We start from the raw sequence: 19541 nt of genomic DNA on the forward strand, positions 1-19541 counted from the left end.
GATGAAGTAGGTGCTGTAGAAGCTGCTCTTCATCTCGGCTGGAGGGGTAGGCTCTATCACACCCATCTGCAGAAGGACCGCGATTTCGGCACGTAGTGCAGTGGCATCCTTGCCACCTACTGAAGTGAAACAGACACCGTTGAACCTGGCATACGCCTGGCGAACTGAATTGCATAGCCGAGTCGGATCGTCTTGGCCAGCTATCACGATAGGATGGAGAGCGTTAACCACGGCTCCAAACTCCAGCCGAGGAGCACCAAGGGGACGACCGCTGCTAACGTACCCTTGAAACGGGTCTCGCAGCGGAGCGGGGCGGGAAGGGCTACTTCGGGAGCCTCGTGTCCCGGTCTCGCTGTATAGGGAGAGATGTTAAAGCACTTACCTTGCTCCACTTACCACACGCAGGACAGGTCACTAATGGCGGAGGTGGCTGAGTGTCCTCGTAGCCTGCCACAACCGCCTGTGTGGAGGCGGGAAATCCACACCTGCAACACCCTGGCCACGAATGTTCGGTGCACGGCTGTCATAAGAACGATAGCCGAAGAAGACAGAGAATGACGAAAGCGCTCTTTTTTGAAAATCCTCATCCTCCTCTTGAGCGCTAATGAGAGGTCGAACCCGCTCTGAGGTGGGCCGCATAGTACAACCTGGAACTCACCTGGGGCACACGATTGTACTGGGGAATGTGATGTCCATGGATTCACCTGGCAGAGTTACTTTCATTGAAGCCCTCAAATCGCCCCCAGAACTAACCATCGTGGTCTTGTGCCTGCGGGCAGAAGAACCGAGGTGGGGAGTGGCTGTAGTGGTTTTCCCTCTGAGGAAGAAAAGCCGTGATCGCAACGTGGCCATAGTCATGTTCTCGCAGTGTGGACATGAACAACCACAAATGCTTTCTCAGCGTGTCTGGAGCCCAGAAAAGTAAGGCAGCGATCGTGACCATCAGAAGCTCAGAGATATCGACCGCAACCAGGAACTGCACATAACCGGAAAGGCATCTTTAAAAAGACGCCGTCAGTGCCCACTCTTTTAGGGAATATACACTCTTTTTTTAAGGAGAAATATACTCTTTTAGCACTCAACACGCACTGCCAAAGCGCCCAGGGGCGTTCTCTGCACTTATCTGTGTGAGAGGGGAGAAACTGCTGTGATGCACCATAAATTCTAGCAGCCGCGGAGATTGCTCTTTGGTTTCTTGCAGAGGTGAATGGATTGGCAGTGGAATGCATCAACCCCGCTCAGCTCCGAAGAAAAGATCTGAATGAGTGGTTGCACACCAGCTCCTTTTATACCTGTATGTCCGGGGGAGTGGCATGCAAATTACACTTGCCAATTTCCATTGGTCTTTTCTTAAAACATCAGAGGTGTTTGGGGCTCCCAAGAGCGACCCCTAGTGTCACTACATCGACACAACATTGAGTGAGTGACAGATAGGGAATGTATATTCACTCACTTATCACTTTATTATGAACACTTTGGTCCTAATAAAGTGCCCAACGGGATATTTTGCTGTTGAAGCACATCCGCATAAAGGTTTGACATGTTGTGCAGTCTAAGATACTATTCTGCTCATTAACAAGAAATTTCTGTCCGCAGAATTGTCGCTCACTGGATGTCTTTTGTTTTTGCCACCTTTCTAGAATTTACTAATTCTAGAAACTGTTGTGTGTGAAAATCCCAGAAGATTAGCAGTTACAGAAATACTCAAACCAGCCTGTATGGCACCAACAATCATGCCACAGTCCAAATCACTGAGATCACACTTTTTTCCCATTCTGATGGTTGATGTGAACATTAACTGCAGCTCCTGACCTCTGTCTTCATGATTTTATTAATTTCACTGTCTGCCACATGATTGGTGGATAATCGCATGAATAAGTAGGTGTACAGGTCTTCCTAATAAAGTGGTCAGTGAGTGTATATATACAATACATATATCTTAATTTTCTTTTAGTTATCATTGGGTTTTTGGTTTAATAGTAAACTGCATCTGGGATTTTTTAAATGTTGGAATTTTGTCTGCGCCAATCACAGTAATGAAAGTCTAAGCAAATTTTGTACATTCTATCAATTGATTTCAAAAAAACTATCAACGATTAATCGGTTATCTGCTAAATCAACTACCGGTCGAACTCTAGTAATAATTTTAATTTACAATACTTGATTGCATGCAATTTTTTTAGCATGCTTGTGTGCCCTCATTAAGAGACATGTCCTCCAGTTTGAAAACCGTTGAAACAATGGTATTCTCTGGCAAATTGATATTTAATTTGACCACTGTCATTGAATTATTAATTCCCTCAACACAAGGATTCAAAAACTTATGAATCTTCCAATCTTGTTTTCCTCTGGTAGATCGACCAGGATTATTGAATGTCAAGCCCATTGAAGACCTGCAGGAGACTGTTCTTCATTCTCTGGAGCTCCAGCTGAAGATTAACCATCCAGACTCTCTCCAGCTGTTCGCAAAAGTTTTACAGAAGATGACTAATCTACGACAGCTGGTGTCTGACCATGTTCAGTTGATCCAGCTACTGAAAGAGACTGAGGTTGACTGGTGCTTACATCCACTGCTGCAAGAGATTATAAGAGACTTGTACTAGTTTGTGGTTTGCTGATTTTGAGTTTTTAATCTAATGCTAGAGGGTGATGTTTTTCACTGTTTAAAACCATAGTCGACAGAGAAACTAGAACAGAGTGTAACTTGTTTGGCAGTAACCGCTTTTGTCTTTCGAGACAAAAAGTGTCGTTCGGTGCCCATTGCAAGGTCCCTAGTTAAAGAGGGCCGAACCACTGCGAATATGTTTTACCAGGTGAAATAAAACCGCACTTTTTTGCAGGCCTAGTCATTACAGATAAAGCCATGGACATAAAAGTGAAACTCCATTTTTAATAGAAAAAACAAACATATAGATAATATGATTGATTTTCAGCTATTATAGGCAAGTGCCACCTATATGTCCATTAAAGTAGGACTGCAATTAAAGTTACTTGTTTTTGTCCGAGAACTGAAAACCTTAACAAACTAAATACATTCTGCATCTACTATTTTATGTACCAAAGAATTGTACCCTGTATGAAAGGTAAAACTGAATTTGTACAGTAAGTATGCAGCATAAATTAGCCTACACACCAAATTTTATCACAAGTGAGTATTCACACTTCATATTTTTTTATTTTACTTTTACGTTGAGAAAATTAAACACTTTCTAAGATTCTTTCCAAAGATTTGTTTTTGCCTGAAATTCAAATGTTGTCTTTTAGATTTGTGTTTTGGACATCTTTTATGTAGATACTAGGATGGACTTTTTTATTATTATTATTCTTTCTAGTTCTCAGTCAGGAATTAAATGTTTTTTTATATATATAATTTTTTTAATCATTCCAAAGTCTTAATTTCTGACTTTTATTCCCCAAAATGTATGTAAATATATCATGTTTTGTGCATTTTAAATGGTTTGTAAACTGTTGAATATCAATTGTATTTGAATATGTAAATAAAAATTTTCAACTATTTTCCTCGGTTTGCTGAATTAACCTGTATATATTTATATATTTATTTTTTTAATTAATTATATATATATATATATATATATATATATATATATATATATATATATATATATATTTTTTTTTTTTTTTTTTTTTTGGCATTTGTGTACTTTTGATTGACATGTTACATGCTCAAGTTATCACATGTCTATTCGTAGAAACCTGCATGCCTGCAGTGTTTTTTTATTTTTATAATGACTTCTTATTGAAGTTTTAAGTGGGCAGGGTGCGTGCTGTCCCGTAACACGCAAAGCTACTTTGCAGCCATTACATCATCCTTTTATTGCATGTCTCTCTGAACACACCCTATTTTGATTGCAAAATATTAACTTCACTACACCCAGCAGTAGATACATATCTCCTGTGACAAAATATAATTTACAGCTGCTTGACCGGAATATTTCTTTCTTTTGATAATATAACTGTGTCTCTATGAAAAATTATGGAACATGAATTACTAAAGATAGTGTTTTATTTTATGGCTTTTCTCAGGGAGGTCACGGAAAGGGGAAGCTAAAACTGGCAAACACTATCCATCACCGGTTTTGTTTTTTGTACGTTTCCACTGCTAATGGATGTCTCCATAATATCATTCACAATCTTCTTTTTGGCTTAACACACTTCAGAACATAAGTTAAAATAAAATTAGTTCTCCCAAAAAATAAAATTCTTTCAAGTTTCAAACCCATTTGAAAAAATACAAATTCCATGGGCAAAAAAGGAGGTTTTTTGAATAACGTTTACACAGCTCTTTTTAGTTCATAGTGACCACGTCCAACCTCCTAAAAGGAGAAATTAACATCAAAAACACCATAAGTAATAAACATATTCCATATGACTTGTACACTCTATTTCTAGTCTTCTGAAGACGTATGTTTGCTGCATGCAAAGAACAGACCAAAAGTTATGCGCTATTTGCTGAAAATCTCACTCTACATTTTCAAATTTTTCGTTTGGTGGTGGGGAAGAATAACAGAGAATAATTACTAAAATAATATTCTGGGTTCAATACAAGTACAGCTCAATCAACAGCATCTGTGTCATAATATTGATCACCACAAAAAAATAATTTCGACTTGACTCTCCATTTCTTAAAAAAATAGCTACAAAGAAATTTTATCATAGTAAAATCATGTTAAAGTTACAAGTTATATATAAGCTTATCAACTTTGTTGCCATAACAATTCAATGTCAACAAACCCTAAAACAACTGTAAATATTACAATTTAAACAAATTAACAGCTCCAATAATCTCACGAGATACATGAGAAAAATTACTTATGTGCTTATATAAAATTATAAACTTCACATTTCCCCCTTTAAACCCTCCAAAAATGGTCTCCATTCACTTCCATTGTAAGTTCCTCACTTAACTTCTATTTATGCATTTAAAGAAAACAAGTGATAAGTCAAATTACTTTTTGTGATAGTCAACATTATGCCACAAATGTTCCTCACATAAAGCGATCGTACAACTTTAGAAAACTTGGAATATACCTGTTACGTAAGCAGGAGGAGGCAGACGAGGGGTGAGGATCTAAGTGCAGGTTTTTTATTGAACAAAATGAAAATAAACAAGACCGGAATAAAGGAAACATCCACGAGGGGAAAATTAAACCAAAAACATGAAAATATCAAGGGTACACAAATTGGGTAGACACAGCAACACGCTGAAATCTACAAACAACGATCGACAAGGAATGGAGAAACAACAGGTTTTAAATACACAGGGGTAATGAGGACTAAACACAGGCACTGGCTCACTGATGTTCGAGGCTTCAGGCACTGGCTCACTGACGTTCGAGGCTTCAGGCACTGGCTCACTGACGTTCGAGGCTTCAGGCACTGGCTCACTGACGTTCGAGGCTTCAGGCATTGGCTTGTTGGCCGTGGTATGCGTGAGCTCTGGTTTGTTGGACACAGAATGCAGAGCTACGGGAGGTTCTGGGGACGGAGCCATGGAAGGCGGAGGCTGGGGAGCAGATGCCTTCCCTCTTCTCCTCCTCCTCCGGGGCGGGCGAGGCTGACAACGCTGGACCGCTGACCGAGGCAGGTGTGGGCTCAGGCTCGCTGGCCGTGGCTGGCGTGGGCTCTGGCTCGCTGACCGTGGCTGGCGTGGGCTCTGGCTCGCTGACCGTGGCTGGCGTGGGCTGGGGAGCGGCAGCCTTTCTTCTCCTCCTCCGGGCAGACAAAGCTGGCAGCGCTGGCTCATTGACCAAGGCATGCGTGGGGGTTGGCTCGCTGACAGGTGGGGCAGGCGTTAAAGGACGAGCCATGGACTGGAGGGTCACCACTGTGGGAGGAGAGGCAGGGTCCTCCTCAACGACGCCCACAGTGAACGGCCAGCCGCAGGCCAGCAGAGTCTCCTCCACGATTTCAAGGAGAGTCCAGCCGCGTGTCGCCGGTGGCAACCGCTCCTTGAGCGAACTGTTAAGGTTGGCCCTAAAGAAAACCACCAGGGAGGAGTCTGGGAAGTCCGCGACACTCCCCAGCTCACGGATGTGGTCCTCCACAGGACGGTCCTCTTGCTTGAGGCAGAGAAGTCTATAGTTCGCCTGTTGAACCGCTAGATCCATTATGGTCGATCGTTCTGTTACGTAAGCAGGAGGCAGACGAGGGGTGAGGATCTAAGTGCAGGTTTTTTATTGAACAAAATTAAAATAAACAAGACAGGAATAAAGGAAACATCCACGAGGGGAAAATGAAACCAAAAACATGAAAATATCAATGGTACACAAATTGGGCAGACAAGGCAACACGTCAACATCCAGACATCTACAAACAACAATCGACAAGGAATGGAGAAACAACAGGGTTTAAATACACAGGGGTAATGAGGACTAAACGACATACAGGTGAGAACAATGACTGAGTGCTGGCAGTGATGAGGGCAGGGAACTATGGGAAGTGTAGATTTAAGACAGTTGACAAGTGAAAAACTGAGCAGACAATGGGGAATCGTGACAATACCACACAAGTCATGTTGACTACTGTACTGTAATGATACTTTTATGGTGCATTAATGGTGTCATATGTCATTTTTGGAGCTTGACTGATGTGGTCACCATGAACTGTCATTTTCTAGAAAAGAGCTGCATGATGTGTCTTTAAAAACATCTTATTTTGTGTTTTACAGGAAAAATAACATCATATGAGTTTGGATGAATGAAATTAGGGGGAATAATTGACAGAATCTTTAATTTTGGCTGAACTATTCCTTCAAACTATAAACTAAAATAAAGCATCTATGGTACTCACAAAACTCTTCCTATTACTTACAAAACTCAACTTATTTTTGATCATATAATTAAATCATTATGGAAAAGATTTTTCATACTTTTTCCTCTGTGGTATTGCATAAACGTATTATCCTGAGACAAGGATGGGAATGGACAGTTTCAAGCGGCTTGACCCTTGCTAAACAAATGCTACAACACAACTCTATTCTGGAAAGTGTCCAGAAAAAACAAAAATGTGGTTTTGAGCTGTATTAGCATGTCCTTACTTCATTACTATCAATCCCCCACAAACTTTATCCTGCCGATAAAGCCTCTGTCGACTATGGACAATGCCAAATAATTTCAGAAAATACATTCTTAAAAAAAATATTTGAAGAAATGCAGCCAATGATAGCATTTGGTGTAGGAAAGTAGTTTTGTGTGTTTTTGGAGTATCAAACACAGCAGCTTGAATGTGTTCTGCGTGTTTAAATATCTGAACAGAGGAAATTTCAGTGCTGTGTAAGGTTAATGCCTGAAGGAACACACCTGCTATAGCAAAAACAAAAGCAATGTACAAACAATATTGCCTGATTAGGATGTTTTCACAGATAGCGTGTACACTTGTTACTTGCTTGTGTTAAGGTTTTTGCTTTTTATCTTTCTTATCTTATGTGCGAGATATCAAGATTTTAAAAATTATAGATAATAGAATTATTAGGATATAACCATCGGACACAACTCCATCATATCTGTTGATAGATAGACAGACAGACAGACAGACAGACAGACAGATAGATAGACAGACAGACAGACAGACAGACAGACAGTTAGATTGACTGACTATCTGACAGATTGTGTGATTGTGTGTGTGTGTGTACTGTAGCACTATTGTACAGTGATATTTGATACCAAATATATTTTGATATATACCATAGGAGGCTCCTGAATGATTATATAAAATGACAAAGTGCCAAAAAATCATGCCAAAATTATCTCACAGTGAAATCGGAAACAGTAGGTCAACTTGCCTTTAGCTGAAATTGGTCTGTGCATACCAAAATCAAAACACCGCCACTGGTTGCTAAGGTGGTAAGTGTTGTTGAACTTAATGGGCATGTGTGAGTTCCATTTTCCCCAAGTAGGTATAGCTGTAGGCTGGAGATCTCCAGATTACCATGCCCTCTCCGAAAGAGGGTATGGTTACTCCGGAAGGGGACAGGGTTATTCCAAAAGTGAATTACGCCAACTCCAAAAGGGGGCGTCACTTCCACACACATTTATGTTTAGGAAAATTGTTCAGTTAAGGGCTCCCTATTTCTTTGCTGGTGATTGGAGCTCACGCCCCTTTGCCTGCTCTGAAGCAAGCTGTTTTCACCTGTACAGGCTGTAGTAAAGTATATTTTATAAGCTGTACCCCCCAACCCAAACCCCAAACCTAAACCTAACCAATCAGTGGAGTACAAATGTAATAATAGAAAGGAAAATGCAACCTTTAAATCGCACTTGTCACTGATAAAGCAAACACAAATAATTCTGAGTTTCAATGCAAGATTCAAACCTGGGTCTCCAACGCTGCTGACGCAGCACTCTTCCAGTCATGCCACAGGAGAATGTTTAGATGGTGGAGCCGATGCAAACATGTATGATAGGAGATGTTGCTTATCAGTGAGTCGGCGATCCTAGGGTACCAGAATTCTCTGAAAAAATATGCCGACTTCCATACCATCATGCATCATGCTGGGTTGTAAGTGTACAGAGTACAGAGCATTTCATTGGCTCTGTACTTGTATTTTGCACAGTGACAATAAAGTTGAATCTAATCTAATCATCTAATCTAATGGATTACATGTAATATGGATTATGTAATAAGATTACAAAATCAAGTACTTGTAACTAGATTAAATTACATTTTTAAAAACTCGTAATCAGATAAAAGTTACTTGAATTGCATGATTACATATAAATCAGACAAAGTCTGTAAACTGTTCATAATTTATTGATCCCTCTGATTCTTTTTTTAATTTTTAATTTAAAATCAGCCTACAGCCGGTTTACCTTTGTTAGGTCTTCGAGTGTTTTTGAATGGGGGGAAATTGCGTACACAGACCTGATACGAGCCATCAGCAACAATTACACTGAAGATGGAGCGGTAATCCACTCAAAAATGCAGAACCGATTGCATTTGTGTAGTAAAGTCCATTTAAGTTTTTGAAATCGCTTTTGTAATCGGCATTAAAAATATATATGAATGCTTTCATGAAATCTTTTGACAACTTGACATCGACAACTTTTTTAGTGACTGATTCATGAATATAACTGGTCTAATTGGTTACCACATGAATGGCATTTGTAATGGCAAAATATCTGGAGTAAGAACATTTTAAGAGCCTTTTTTCAATAAGAAACAGTCATATAGTCAGTAAAACACACACACACACACACACACACACACACACACACAAAATCACATTAACTGTCATATGTTGATACATTAGGTAGCCCAATTTTTTATGCATTTAAGCAACATTAAGTCAAAATAGTAAAAGGTTATGCCACTCAAATGCATGTGACAAGAAATAAATAAGAATTAGGTCAGAAGTAATTAAAATTAATCCAAAATCAATCAGTTTAAATTATATTTACAATGTAATCCAATAGATGAAATATGTAATCAGTACAAGATTACAATTCAAAAGTAATCTACCCAGCACTGCATGCACCATGGTAGTCCAAGGTACTTCAAAGATACCATGGTATACCATGGTTAAAAAACAGGGTAGTGCCATAGTATCTTTATTTAAACAAACCATTATACGGCAAAATTATATTATCTCATCACGTACTGACCCTCATGTAGTTCCAAACCCATTTTACTTTCTTTCATTTGGGAAAATGGAGTAGGTAAAGAAGTCATTTTTTAAGCTTGGCAGCCACTATCCACATTCACTTTCATTGTATGGAAAAAAGCAGGCTTGAAATTCTGTAAAAGACTTCGTTTTTGTTCTAAGGAAGAAAGAATGGCATACGGGTTTGGAACGACATGAGGCTCAACACTTTTTTTGCTCAACTATTCCTTTAATGTAATAATTGGGAAACATTGCCATCTATTGGATCGTCAAACAAAATAAAAATTACAGTGCCCTTAAAACCATTTATACAAACGTGTGGTTATACATCGCTAAAAATAATTTGAAATAATTGTAAAAAAAAATCTAAATTACAGTTTGTCCTTATTAATACCAACATATCATTACTTTATGTCCGATTACCACGCATAATATGCATTTTCAAACAATAAAATACGGAACTAAATCGAATGTATTCAATAGCATCACGGACGACATTTGCTGTTACACCGCGGCTCACATGGACAACTTCTGCAGTAAAGAAACTGCTGTGGCACAGTCCCGCAGAATTGAGTGATGCTGGTTATTTAATCTAACTAACTTCCTCCATGACTGAAGCCGTTTTTCAAGCGCCTAAACGGCGTGCGAAGATTTATGAATCATTTGAAGCTCCTCTTCCAGTCTCATTTAGCAGAGAGAATGGAGATATCATCATATACAGAGCAGAAATCGTCAGTCATCATGTGATAGTGACAGATCCTGCTCATATACAGGCTCTATATGAGGGGGTGAGACGCACATCTTGCTACTTATACAAGAGCAGTTTTAAGTTTTTTTTTTTTTTTTATCTTGTACCCTACCATGGTAGTCCCACAGTTTTCTTAAAAACATAATAGAGTACTGCATCATGGTATATGAATACGATGATAATTTAGTACCTAGAGTGTGCAGTGCTACAATCTAGACATTATGAAGAATATACATTTGTATTATATAAATTTTGGTTTGTTTAACATTTCAGTCACATAATTTCCATCGTTTTATTTGTGGTATTTCATGGTTTTGATTACTTTTATTGTACTATTTATTATAATTATACTTAATAATAGCTAATACTATGCTGTAACACATGTGGAATAGTAATACAGAATGTGTACAGGAGGTTTATATACATGTTTGACTGATAGTTTATATCAAAGTACCAAAGTGTATTTTATGATCTGATACCATCACTGCAGCATTTCACAATCACAATACTGTTTTAATGCTTTCATTACCCTAAATTAGAGATGTTAAACCAGTTTACTACTATCAAAAGCTTATTTGTAATGGGTTTTTTTTTTTTGTTTTGTTTTTGTTTGTTCCTGAAGGGTTATTTTGGTAAAGGAGTGTTTTCAAGATCCAGACCTGAACACATGATCTCTCAACAATGGAAATGTGGGTATAGACTTTTATCTTTGTTTCAGCAGTCATAAGTATATAGGCCCTATTTATGTGTCTTATTTTCAAAATGTATTAAATCGGCTTTCATGTGCCCATGACTATTTAATCATATACACTGATCAGCCTCAACATTAAAACCACCTACCTAATATTGTGTAGGTCCCCATCGTGCTGCCAAAACAGCAGCAATCACGATAGCGTTATGAGATGCTATTCTTCTCACCACAATTGTACAGAGCGGTTATCTGTGTTACCATAGACTTTGTCAATTTGTGTCAGTCTGGCCATTCTCTGTTGACCTCTTTCATCAACAAGGCATTTCTGTCCACAGAACTGACGCTCGCAGGATGGTTTTTGTGAAAAAGCACTTGTGAAAGTGCTTTAATGAAAGAAAACCTATCCTTTTGTACAAAATGAGTTAACAGTTAATGTCACAAATTTGCTTATTTGATTACTGATCATGAAATTGTATGGAATCTTAAACAATGTTATATTATTTTTCACAATCATGCAGAGGGGTTACTACTAGCACACAAGAGAGTACACTATTTTATTTATCAAAAGTTTTCGCACCTGTGAAATTTACATCTTGATGTAATCCTTCCTCATGATCGTGTTGTCATCAGCTGAATGGGAGACTAAACACTATTAAAGTGTGACGGAACTCACGCTGCGCATCACAAGCCGATCAACTATTTAGCCATTTTTGGTGAATCCCACCTGGAAAATCGTAACTTTATTTTCAGGTTTAATTTATACTTTGAATATACTCCGATTTTTTATCCCCACGATGTCGTTTTCTCTCTTAATCGTTTAATTAAGTCAAGTGGTTTTTTATTGTCGTTCAACCATATACAGTTAGTACAGTATACAGTGAAATAAGACAACGTTCCTCCAGGACCACTGTGCTACATAAAACAACATAGGACAAACACAGAACTACATGTGACTAAGACTAAATAACATTTCTACATAAAGTGCACATGCAAACGTGTGCAAAAAGTATAGGACAGTACAATAAATTACTAAAAGGAACAGGACAATAGGCACAGTGAGAGACAGTGCAGCACTGACCAGTACACATTTGTAATCGAGTAGTGCAAAAAGATGACACTTTCTAAAATGCTAAATGTAAACATAACATACTATGAAATAGTGTTCTATGGACATAGCAGTTATTGAGGTTGCAGCCAGGTATAAAGTGCAACTCTGGACATGTGCAAAAGTTGGATTGTGTGTGTCAGTCCAGTCCCTGAGTATTGAGGAGTATGATGGCTTTGGGGAAGAAGCTGTTACACAGTCTGGCCGTGAGGGCCCGAATGCTTCGGTACCACTTGCCAGATGGCAGGAGGGTGAAGAGTTTGTGTTAGGGGTGTGTGGAGTCATCCACAATGCTGGTTGCTTTGCGGATGCAGCGTTTTATGTAAATGTCTTTGATGGAGGGAAGAGAGACCTCTATGATCTCAGCTGTTCTCACTATCCTCTGCAGGGCTTTGCAGTCCGAAACGGTGCAAGTCCCAAACCAGGCAGTGATGCAGCTGCTCAGGATGCTCTCAATAGTCCCTCTATAGAATGTAGTGAGGGATGGGTGGTGGGAGATGTGCTTTTCTCAGCCTTCGAAGAAAGTAGAGACGCTGCTGGGCTTTCTTGGTAATAGAGCTGGTGTTGAGGGACCAGGTGTGGTTCTCCGCCAGGTGAACACCAAGGAATTTGGTGCTCTTGATGATCTCCACAGAGGAGCCGTCGATGTTCAGCGGAGAGTGTTCACTATGTGCTCTTCTGAAGTCAACAACCATCTCTTTTGTTTTGTCCACATTCAGAGACCGGTTGTTGGCTCTACACCAGTCCGTTAGCCACTGCACCTCCTCTCTGTATGCTGTCTCGTAGTTCTTGCTGATGAGACCCACCACGGTCGTGTCATCGGCGAACTTGATGTGGTTCGAGCTGTGCATTGCTGCACAGTCGTGAGTCAGCAGAGATAACAGCTGTGGACTGAGCACACAGCCCTGGGGGGCCCCAGTGCTCAGTGTGGTGGTGGTGGAGATGCTGTTCCCGATCCGGACTGACTGAGGTCTCCCAGTCAGGAAGTCCTGGATCCAGTTGCAGAGGGAGGTGTCCAGGCCCAGGAGGTTCAGCTTTCCAATCAGGTGCTGAGGAATGATTGTGTTGAATGCTGAGCTGAAGTCTATGAACAGCATTTGAACATATGAGTCCTTTTTATCTAGGTGGGTGAGGGCCAGATGGAGGGCGGTGGCGATGGCGTTGTCTGTTGAACGGTTGTGACGGTATGCAAACTGCAGTGGGTCTAGTGAGGGGGGCAGCTGACGAGCCTCTCGAAGCACTTCATGATGATGGGTGTGAGTGTAACGGGACCGTAGTCATTGAGGCAGGACACTGAAGACTTCTTTGGCATGAGGACGATGTTGGCGGCCTTGAAGCACATTGGAACGACGGCGCTGCTCAGAGAGATGTTGAAGATGTTGGTAAGAACATTTGCCAGCTGGTTTGCACATCCTCGAAGCACTCTGCCAGGAATGTTGTCTGGTCCAGCAGCCTTCCGTGGGTTGACTCTGCGTAGAGTTTTTCTCACATCGGCCGTGGTAAGACAGAGCACCTGGTCGTTGGGAGGAGGGGTGGTCTTCCTCGCCACCACATTGTTCTGCACCTCAAGTAGAAGTCATTCAGCGCATCTGGAAGGGAGGCATCTTTGTCACAGGCAACTGATGTTTTCCTGTAGTTTGTAATGCTTGGATGCCCTGCCACATGCGCCACGTGTCGCAGCTGTCCTGGAAGTGACTATGGATTCTCTGTGCGTGTGCGAGCTTTGCCTCGCTGATGGCCCGGGACAGTTTGGCCCTCGATGTTCTTAGGGCTGCCTTGTCACCTGCTCTGAAGGCCGAGTCTCAGGTCCTCAGCAGTGCGAGCACCTCCGCAGTCATCCACAGCTTCTGGTTGGAGCGTGTGGTGATGGTCTTGGAGAAAGTGACATCTTCAATGGACTTGCTGATGTAGCTGATCACTGATGCTGTGTTTTCCTCCAAGTTGGTAGAGTCACCATATGTTGCAGCCTCCCTAAACATGTGCCAGTCAGTACACTCAAAACAGTCCTGAAGAGCAGAGATGGCTCCTGATTTCACCTGCTTCTGGAGCGGTTTTGTGTGTCTGACGAGCAGTCTGTATGCTGGAATTAGCATAACAGAAACGTGGTCTGAGTAGCCGAGGTGGGGTCGGGGCTTCGCCCGGAACACGCCTGGGATGTTTGTGTAAACAAGATCAAGCGTGTTCACCCCTCTTGTTGTAAAGTATACATACTGATGGAATTTAGGGAGCACTGTCTTGAGATTCGCATGGTTGAAATCACCGGCGACAATAAACAGTCCGTCAGGGTGAGCGTTCTGCAGTTCGCTCATAGCCCATACAGTTCACAGAGCGCTTCCTTAACATTAGCGCTGGGCGGAGTGTAAACTCCGGTTATTGTGACTGTGGTGAATTCCCGTGATAAATAAAAAGGTCTGCATCTAACAGTCACAAACTGTCGCTGAGCCACGTCTCTGTAAAAACAAAGACGCAGCAGTCTCTAAACTCATGCTGCGTAGTCTGCTGGAGTCTAATGGAGTCCAGTTTATTGTCCAGGAAGCAAATATTTGAGAGCAGGATTGACGGGAGAGCCGGCCATCTAGGGTTTGTTTTTAGCCTAGCATGGACCCCCACCCTTTTGCCGCACCTCCTCTTCCTCGCACACTGCTTACGATGTCCTCTCCCCGGTCACCGGCATCAGACAATGCCGTGGACTGGAGGCCTAGTCTCCACAGCAAGCCGAGGTCGCGTAGCTTCTCCTGCAGATCATCATGCGGCTTGGTTGTTGCATGAATCTTATATTTTAGTAGTGTCTGGCGATTGTAAACATGAACACCGGTTGCTACGATGTCCATGTGCCGTAAAAGTCGGACTAACTAACAAAAATAGCACCATCTTGGATCCGGAGCGGCCGCTGCGTGCTACCGCGCCGCCATCTTGGATCAAGTAACTAGTTTTGAGTGTGACCAGGGCTGAACTGGCATACCGAGCATTTTCCCGGTGGGCCAACGCACTTTGGGGCTAATCAGGGGCAGACTGGCCAGCGGGAGAACCGAGCGGCTGGTGGGTTGGCCGCGAAACGTGCTGAATGGGCCGCGAGTTATGCAGAACGCACCACAAAATGGCGCCACGATATGCAGCAAAGGACAGTGAACCAAACCCCCCCATACCCCCGCTCAAAAACTTTTGGGCCTGTTGCCATGTAAAATCCAGGTCCGATTTCTCTTCCCAGTCCAGTCCTGATTGTGACCATAGTTTAAGATGGTGTACCTGTATGCTGGGTTGGAAATCTCAAGGATTAATAGTGTTTTTTTTATTACATCATGTGTTTTTCTAAAAAACAAAGAATAAAATGAAACATGGAATGTAGGCTGACATCCACACAGCCTGACCGAAGGAAAGCAGACACATTTACTCACGTGGTTAACGGAAAGTGAAGCACTGCTGGCTCGTGATGTGCGAATGGCTTGTACACGCTGCACAGGTCTGTTGGGTATACTGCAGTCTCGTCACATTTTAACTTTGTTTAGCCTCCCATTCAGCTCATGAAAGCACACTGCGTGATCATGGGAAAGGATTACATCAAGATGTAGATTGGAATGCAGGTGCAGAATTTCTATAAATAAAATAGTCTACTCTCTCGCCGTTGCTGGCGTGCCAGTGATTACCCTTCCGCACTGACATGCAAAGAACGTTAAAATAAAAATTCTTGGTCAAAACTAAACATTCTGAACATATTTTTTTATTTTCTTAAAAGCCAAAGCCAAATCTACTGAATGTTTCCCTTCACTGATGTGTACAGAATTGGGGCAGCAGTGGCGCAAGCCCCTTTCGTTCACAAATCTAAAGGTGCCCGTTTGGTCGTCCAGAAAAAGGGGAGAAATATTTCGAATTAAAGTGAAATAAATTAAACCAAATTAAAATCTCGTCATAATCTCACAATAACAGTAATAATGTGTTATGAGATTTCTTTGTAAATTGCGGGCGAATTAAAAAAAATTAAGCAGAGGTGTCATTAAGAGCGTGCACTTCATCAGGACGGGGGTGAATTCCAATCGCAAGTGATCCTCCCTAAGACCTATACTCACTCTGAACTGCAGAGCCCTTGAAGTAGGCACTGTGAAGAAAACATGGCATTACTGTATGAATGTACCCTTTGCTAACAGTCTTTTGGAAGGGCCTCCAAGTAAATATTTATTTTCTCACTTTCATTTTGAACAAGCTTTCGAGTGGCATCCCCTCCCGTTGGAGTGTCCTTCAAGGAACTCAGACGAGTAACAGGTCAAATAAACAGTCCACTCCATGTATTATGTTGTAAGTTCGTCCAAAGAATAATACTCAATTGCTACCACATTTCCGACATTGTGTAACACAAGTGTAGACAGCTTTATTAATTGTAATGGGAGCGTTTGCGCCGCTTTCAGTAATATATTACTATAAAATAAATAAAAAAATATCAGTGCCTTTTTTTTATCCTTCCACCCCTATTCCTGCTAAGGCCTGTGTATGCCACTGCCCCTATTGCCAATGCTGGCATGTGTGTAATAGGTTGCGACCCCTGTTCTAGAGACTGTTGTGCGTGAAAATCCCAGGAGATCAGAAATACTCAACCAGCCCAACTAGCACCAACAATCATGACTGTAAAGAAGGAGACCTAATCTGACGGCAGTTTGACGCTGGGTCTGACGCACACACACACACACACACACACACACACACACACGTTCAAATTTGCCGCTCCTCTGTTACCGCTAACTGTTACTCAGTTTTTTGTTTATTTTATTTATTTTGTTTAGTTAAGATATTTTTGCCGGTGGTAAATAAGGTTCACCTCTATATAAATAAACCATCATTTTGCACCATAGTGCATTTGCGAGTTGGGTCATCATTTTTATTTTTTTCCATCTTGGACCATACCACGTCCAGGAAGTGGGCCATCAAAGCCCACTTCCCTACAATGACACACTCCAAATCATTGTGATCAAATTGTTTACCCATTCTGAAGGGTTCTGTTGTGAACATTAACTGAACTGCTGCCACTCGATTGGCTGATTGGATAATCGCGTGGATGATTGTTGTTGCTAGATGGGCTGGTTTGACTATTTCTGTAACTGCTGATCTCCTGGGATTTTCACACACAACATTCTCTAGAATTTACTCTGAAGGTTGCCTACAACAAAAAAACATCCAGTGAGAGGCGGTTCTGCGGATGGAAACGCCTTGTTGATGAGAGAGGTCAGCAGAGAATGGCCAAGTCTATGGTATCCAGATAACCACTCTGTACAATTTTGGTGAGGGTTGATGCTGTTTTGGTGGCACGAGCGGGACCTACACAATATTAGGTGGGTGGATTTAATGTTGTGGTTGATCTGTGTAAATGTAATACATGCATATGTCTTAATTTTTCTAGACATTGGTGACAGATGTCTCCCTGTTATCTCATCATCTGAGTAAGAAGACAATTTTCAGTTGTATACGTTTATTATCATATGCAGTTTAACACTGAATGTTTATATAACAATTTAATTAACGATTTAATGTTTTGTTAGATACCTTAAGCGCATTAGTTGGGCACAGGCTGCTCTCTTGATACAAGGATTGGAGGAAGACGCTGTCAATAATGTATTACAGACACTCACTAAACAAGTGGAGCTTGATATTGGTGATGAACATGGCAGAGAACCTATCAAACGTCAGATCGAAAACCTTGGTGGATCAGAGGATCATATGTCTTGTGACGCAGATCTAGACAATGTAAAAGATAATCTGGACCATACTGATGCTGAAAAGCCTCAATGTCAAGGAAACCCTCTTTATGATCCATTAGCTGAACTTTATCCTGAAGAACCTGAGCAATTGGACCAGCACACTAACCCCAGTGTGGAGTGCAAAAGACATGATGATTGGATCATTCACTGTGGCTGTAGACCTGATGAGAGGCAATCGATGAGTTCAAAGCATAGCATGCCAGATGTTGACCCATCTGAAAGTTATGAATATGTTCTGGTGGAAGAACTTGAAGATGACGATAATGAGAACACAGAGGAAAACTCAAAGGGATATGAGGTATATAACATGACAGTTGTCACTGTTTTTAAATTAAACATCTTAAGCGAATAGGCTAATTTAGGCTATTTCAAATTTCTTCCCTTAGACTAGTTTCTTAATGTGATTTGTGCAGATTTACTCGACAAATTATTTAACAGAAGTCATACTGTATACCCTGTTTAAAGAAAGTGTCTGAATTTGAGGGGTTTTGATCAAAGGTTGAGCCTAGCCAAGTGGCTTTTATTCCTTGTCTGTTAGCTTAGTGGGTCCCGCCATGAATGTTTTATGATTCGATGATTGTGTGGCCCCCTTTGTGTGGCACACCTATACGTTTTATATACTTGTGTTACGTGCTCCATTATTTTATACCCCCGTATTCCTCAGTGACTGGTGCTAGAAGATTCTACAGTTAGAATGGCTTGGTTCATTGTTGTATTTGGTGTCATGCATTTTTTCTGGTTATTATTGGGATTTTGGTTAAACAATAAACTGCATCTGGTATTTTATTCATTTTGGACTCTTGTCCTCTATGTCTGTGCCCAACATAGTAAGGAAAGATGATTTTTTTAATTTTCTTTTTTTTTTTTAATCAATTCAATTCAGCTGATCAATCTGTCATCTGTCTTTTCCACCACCTTACATTTCAGTATCTGCTAAATAAACAATCAGTTGACCTTTATAATTAAATGTCAAGAAATCATGTTCATTTCCTTGGAATATAAATTGTTCTAGTTCTAAAATATCTAATCAGCTAGAACTTTCTAGCCGTAAGTACAATCTTTAGAAAATGTATCTTGTGTATCTTACTTATCCTGTAATCACGAACGCCTGAAAAAGGGTTAGAAAATTCACTGGTCAAAAGGTGTGGAAACCCTGTAGAAAGCACATGTGAAGACTGTGATTCACTCTCTCCTCTATGTAAGGGTCGATCAGGCAAGTTGGTATGCAGAATCAACCCGTTTACTATGATGGAGTACCTGCAACTGAGTTATGAAGAAGTAAGTGACTCGGCAGCACACCAGAATAACCTTGAAGTTCTCTGTAAGACGGGGGCACTTTAACAGTGGGTTCGCCAATTATAGTTTGATTTGATTTCAAACTAATTTTTGTAAAAACATGAAAATATACTGTATATACAAGGTAAAGTTTAGCTAAAGGTTTTATTTACCCTCCCACATTAAACTGTAGAATTGAAATTAAAATATAAAGTACAAATATTTGACTCTGCATATCCATAATTATGATTTTAATGGTTGTGCAGTGTAAGCATCATAAAGTATGTAAAAACATTAATATGATACTAATGTTAATATAGGCCAGGCTTAAATTGCAACAGTCATTTTTATACCACATG

General features: G+C 40.8%; 2 protein-coding genes across 6 annotated transcripts in view; both read left to right on the forward strand.

The window, feature by feature from the left end:
• The window catches only part of LOC127625914 (peroxisome proliferator-activated receptor gamma-like), a 52573-nt gene extending 49160 nt beyond the window's left edge, over window positions 1-3413 (forward strand). For both annotated transcript variants that reach the window (XM_052101372.1, XM_052101371.1), the window contains exon 7: window positions 2356-3413. In XM_052101372.1, the coding sequence (XP_051957332.1) occupies window positions 2356-2603 (248 nt within the window). In that variant the 3' untranslated portion in view covers window positions 2604-3413. The remainder of the gene's footprint in view (window positions 1-2355) is intronic.
• Window positions 3414-10139: 6726 nt separating this feature from the next.
• Window positions 10140-19541, forward strand: part of LOC127626368 (tRNA-splicing endonuclease subunit Sen2-like) — a 31810-nt gene continuing 22408 nt past the window's right edge. For all 4 annotated transcript variants that reach the window (XR_007968442.1, XM_052102107.1, XM_052102109.1 and 1 more), the window contains exons 1-5: window positions 10140-10407; window positions 10990-11056; window positions 17550-17589; window positions 17689-18205; window positions 19111-19185. Coding sequence is in view for 3 of the 4 variants with exons in the window: in XM_052102107.1 (XP_051958067.1) it covers window positions 10228-10407; window positions 10990-11056; window positions 17550-17589; window positions 17689-18205; window positions 19111-19185 (879 nt within the window). In the remaining variant the exon portion in view is untranslated. The remainder of the gene's footprint in view (window positions 10408-10989; window positions 11057-17549; window positions 17590-17688; window positions 18206-19110; window positions 19186-19541) is intronic.

Source organism: Xyrauchen texanus, chromosome 32, assembly GCF_025860055.1.
Source record: "Xyrauchen texanus isolate HMW12.3.18 chromosome 32, RBS_HiC_50CHRs, whole genome shotgun sequence".
NCBI classification, from domain to species: domain Eukaryota; kingdom Metazoa; phylum Chordata; class Actinopteri; order Cypriniformes; family Catostomidae; genus Xyrauchen; species Xyrauchen texanus.